This window comes from Phoxinus phoxinus (assembly GCF_949152265.1).
Source record: "Phoxinus phoxinus genome assembly, chromosome: 3".
Taxonomy (NCBI): domain Eukaryota; kingdom Metazoa; phylum Chordata; class Actinopteri; order Cypriniformes; family Leuciscidae; genus Phoxinus; species Phoxinus phoxinus.
The window spans coordinates 27897789-27902870 of NC_136878.1; the positions used below are offsets into that span (position 1 = coordinate 27897789).

At 41.3% G+C, this 5082-nt stretch overlaps 1 protein-coding gene across 1 annotated transcript; it reads left to right on the forward strand.

Annotated features, from left to right (window-relative positions):
* Positions 1–1709: 1709 nt before the first annotated feature.
* Positions 1710–4878, forward strand: dmrt3a (doublesex and mab-3 related transcription factor 3a). Its single transcript, XM_079607145.1, has 2 exons — positions 1710–2282; positions 3524–4878. Exons 1-2 carry the CDS (start codon positions 1898–1900, stop codon positions 4483–4485), a joined length of 1347 nt encoding a protein of 448 aa, XP_079463271.1. The 5' UTR covers positions 1710–1897; the 3' UTR covers positions 4486–4878.
* The last annotated feature ends 204 nt before the right edge of the window (positions 4879–5082 follow it).

The window sequence follows — 5082 nt, forward strand, 5'->3', positions numbered from 1 at the left end:
CTGATTTGTATAGGCTTTATTGGTTTCATTCATTTTCTTTAATTGCTTTCAAACGAGCCCAATTTGTTTCTTTGCTGGTAGTTAGTTCGTTTTTTTCTTCTTTTTTTTTCTTATTTAATCTAACATGCTTATATCTTAAAAAGCAAACACATTTATTTGGTTATCAAATTATTAGTTATCAAACTAAATTGTAGCCTATACTTTTCATTTTACATCGAATGGATTTATGTGGTGGATGGTACAGGTACATATTATATAGTGCATGTTCACCTTATTCTCTTTTTATTTTTCATATCCATTTACTTTGATGTCAATCAGTGACAGAAAACATAAATAATTTTATTAGCATTTCTGTTGTCCTCCCATGCACTCCCCTTGGTGTGAATTCCCCTCGCCATGCACAGACTGCACGCTGCATTATCGTCACCTTGAAATTTCATCTGCTATTTTCCAATTAAAAGCTTAATAGCCCTGGAAACGGAGTTCATGTGGTGAAGTTTACCGTGGCCCCCAGTTCTCAAAGTTGTGCTGCCGGGATCCCATTACGTGCTTGAATAAACCCATTTAGGAACAGAAACGGGACTCGAGGGTGCCCGGTGTTGAGTTTCACTGGACTTTAAAAAGCGATGGGCATCATTTAAAAAAAGGTGTGCTGCAATGTACACCCTACAGCCTGTACATCGCGCGCCAAATAGCATTTAAAGTCTGTGTATGTTTACTGTGTGCACAAAACAAAATAGGCCTGTTTAATGTAGATGACATCGCCCCAGTTCAATTGATTCAATTCTTTTTTTTTTTTTTTTTTTTCATCTGATCCTCCCAGGACTCATTTGGTACAAGTCCAAATTATATTGCCCAATTAACTCGCATGCATGTCGGACTATTCAACATTTTTCATGGGAATAAGTTAAGAGCTCATTCAAATGCAAACCACCATATTATTGTCGCCTGTGTTTAATTCGAATTCGCAGCGTGTGGTTAAACTAAATACCAAAGCGGTTGCAGGATTTTCATGAAAAGCGCACAGCAGTTATTTGAATTCTTTTCTACATTCCCACTTAATTTTTGGAATTACTGCACTCCTATAAGAGCCTCATATGTTGAAAAATCGCTGTGGGTCCGATTTCAAACAACCAGTGAAAATTATGGTGGATTATTATTATTATTATTAGCCTATTTAAATTCTCTTTATTTTTACGCATGTTTTGTTTTATGAATTGTCAATTCAATTGATTTAAAATAATGCGAGAGTAAGAGGTGACGTTTTAGGATTACTTAGCCTGCAATCATTTTCATATTTCGATAAATGTGTTAAAGTTTGTCTAATGCAGCCACAAACATTGTTTGTGATATAGCCTATGTAGGCTAAATGTAGGCTACGATAAAATAATAATTTACAACAAGTGTGCTTTGTTGATGCATCATCCTACTTATAGCCTATCCAAGGCAAGTTGGTTAAACTTTTGAGACACCTTCAATCTTTTATTTGGACTTCCTTGTGAGGGCTCCAAGTTTTAACAAAAAAATCCCACGCTAGCCTACTTAAAAACACAAAATTGTAAAATTGTATTAAAAGGTTGCATATGGGCAAGATCTAATTGTAATTAGAAAAGAGCGAGACTTCCTCCCTCCATCCATCCAGTGTCAGAGGAATGTAAATTGCTCGTGACAGTGATGTGAGGAATAGAAGTGACTCGTTAGTGCGTGTCAGATCGCCTGATGCACTTCTTTATTGCGGGGCGAAAGGTGGATCCTCGTCTTAAAGAGTCAACACCTCTCATCAGAGTGTAGCGAGCAGCAGAGGGGCTTGATCTCTTGACTATACTTGACAGCACTCTTCCTCTACTGCTTATCTGATGCACTTGCGCCTCTGGCACCTCTGGAAAAGACTTGAGAAATGAATGGCTACGGATCGCCCTACCTCTACATGGGGGGCCCGGTGTCCCAGCCGAGAGCGCCCCTCCAGAGGACCCCCAAATGTGCCCGCTGCAGGAACCACGGGGTGCTGTCCTGGCTGAAAGGGCACAAGCGTTACTGCCGTTTTAAGGACTGCACTTGCGAGAAATGTATTCTAATAATCGAGCGCCAGCGCGTCATGGCGGCTCAGGTGGCACTCAGGCGGCAGCAGGCGAACGAGAGTTTGGAGAGTTTGATCCCGGAGTCACTGAGAGCGCTGCCTGGCATCACTGTGGGCAGCGGAGAGCACAACCCAAACAACCCACGGTCCAGCGACATAGACCTGCGCTGGAGCACAGAGACAGTGACCCCTAAACCACCGCAAGGTAATCGCTTACACAAGGAACTCAATGTTTTAGACATTTTACTCCGGGAAACGAAGTTTTAGCAACACCGAAGACCGAAGTATATCGTTTTTTGCATGTTTGAAGGTTTTTATTTTATTTTTCAAATTAGCCTAATTGTTAGTTATCGTTTTATTTTAATAATTATAATGTGCCTATTATTTTTTATAGTTGTTACAAAATTATAAAAGCTTATACAAATAGGATAAATATAATCTTTAATCTAAAACATTTTGAGTTTTGAAATAGCCTACTTTTTAAAGAACATTGCCACGTTGTTCACAAGAATACAAACATAATTATCTCAAATATCTAACAAAAATAATCTTTGCACTAAGCAACAATCTTACTGATCGAGACAACATGATAAAGTATAATGCGGGCATTTTTGTTTCCTGGAAGTATAGCCTGTTTTCCTGACTCGGAAAAATAAACTCATATGTATTGTTATTAATGTTGTTTTTAAAAATATTATTGTACATTATCAATTATATTATGGGGTTGTTCCTAACATTTTAACCATTGCAAACACGTTTATTGGACGTAGCCTTTTTTTTTTGTCCACGTGAGATTAAAATAGCTACATCAACCTGAAGGTTCTGCTAAATTATTTGGAATAATTAGAACAGAAATATTTAAGACAACCGAAACTGCCATCGGCTTAACATTCGTCTTATTTCGGTGAGGTGATGAACTTGGATAGTTTGAAAGATCGACAGTGTTCACCTCACGGGTAATAGGACAGGCCCTGCCGATCATGTCGGATGAGGTCAAGCTGAAATGCAAAGGAAGTCCAAATGAATGTAAAATGTTTCTAAAGTAATCAGTTTTCAAAACTGTAGTGAAGAGTAATCGACATTAGATTTCTCAGTGCGAGTAATAAAGTCGCACATTATAAATCACACGAGTGCTGACAGGTCAATAACATGAATGTTGCACTTAGTCTGCAGAATCGGACAATGTTTGAGTATATAGTGAGTCCGAATTTTAGCTGGACTTTAGGCTGGCCTCCACTTCAGTCATTCTGTATGAAATACCAATTGTCTGTCCGCAAAATATTTGAATTAAAATGTACATTTAGCTATTAGACTGGTGGTTTCATAATAATTTAGATATTTTTTTAATCACATTTCATCTCAGTGATTTTAAGCTGCAGCATCACTGTATTATCATCTTTTAATATACATATGCTCATGAAGTCTGTGTGTGTGTGTTTGTTCCAGACTTAAATGAGGATCTGTCTGGTGATCAGTCTGGTGGAGAGAACGGAGGCAGTGCCAGCGACCGAGAACCAGAACCAGCCAGCTCCCCTGAGGAGTCGAAACCGCACTTGTGCTGTACCCCTGACACCTCAGACCCAACTCCCCAGCTTGAGGAGTCCCGCTTCGGCCTGTCTAAAACCTGCACCGAGCCAGAGACCAAAGCGGACGACCCCAAATACTCTCCTGAGCCCAACCTCCTCATCGAAGGCCTCTCAGGCTCTGTATCTCTGCCTTTCAGTCTGAGGGCCAACCGACCTCCCCTGGAGGTCCTGAAGAAGATCTTCCCAGTCCACAAACCAGCAGTCCTGGAGCTCATCCTGAAAGGCTGCGGCGGGGACCTGGTCGGAGCCATCGAGATCCTGCTGTCCAGCCGTTCCACAATGAAACCAGAAAAGATCCGGTCTGAGAACTCCGAAGCCTTGGTTCTCCCGTCGAACGGCCACCTTTTTGAGCACCCGCTGAGCTCTTACCCCGTCTCGTCTTCCAAGTGGTCGGTCGGTTCGGCCTTCCGCGTTCCCGATTCCCTGCGCTTCTCCTCAGAGCCTTCTGGTGGCCCTCTTAGCATGCCGTTACAGCACGGCTTCCCCCAGCCGCCTCGATACCCCCTCATGCTGAGGAATTCCTTGAGCCGCGGCCAAGCCGGGCCCTTCGTGCACAACGACTTGACTCTGTGGAATACCATGACTTTACAGCAACAGTATCAGCTGCGCTCACAGTACATCCCTCCATTCTCAGGCCCGTCGGCCGGAGTGATCCGCAGCTCCCCGCTCCTCACCAGGGCGGGACCCTCCGAGGAGCATCGAATCAGCATCCAGGAGGAGAGCTGCCCCGTCATTGCCAAACAGAGCATGTACGCTGCGGACGAGGAGTATGATGAAAGATCTGACTCCTCAGACTCCAGGATCCTGAACACTTCCTCCTAACTTCAATAGAAACAAGCACTGAAATGCCATTTCAAATGGCTTCTTGAAATGATACAAAAGAGACACTGCTCGTCTAGGAGCGCAACGAAACGATATACATTGCATTACTTGAGGTATTGTATTTCTACCAGATCTGAGGTTGTTGTGCCAACTTAATCATGTGTGGAATAACATTAGCTTTAATAGGGGGGGGGGGGGGGGGGGGGGGGGGTCATTAAGGTACTATTATTTGACCAAAAAGTCTGAATAACTTAATATATTTGAGCACAGTGATCTCTATTTCCACTTTGCATGAAATGTACCATTGATAACAATTTATTGTAAAAAAAAATAAAAAAGAATATTCCAGCAGTGCATGTAAAAGTATGGCAAATAAACCTTCTATGAACTGTTATTGTCATTGTGTTTACCTGAAGCAAATACATGTATTAGCTATCTGTAAAACAAAGGTATTAGCTAATTAATAAATTGCCCATTTATTTGTTTTCAAAATGCAGAATATATCTTCAAAGAAAAAAAAAAAAAACTCTCTACAATTTAAAATCTAAAGGCATGATTTTTTTAAAAATATAAATATCTCTAAAGACAAAGTAGCAA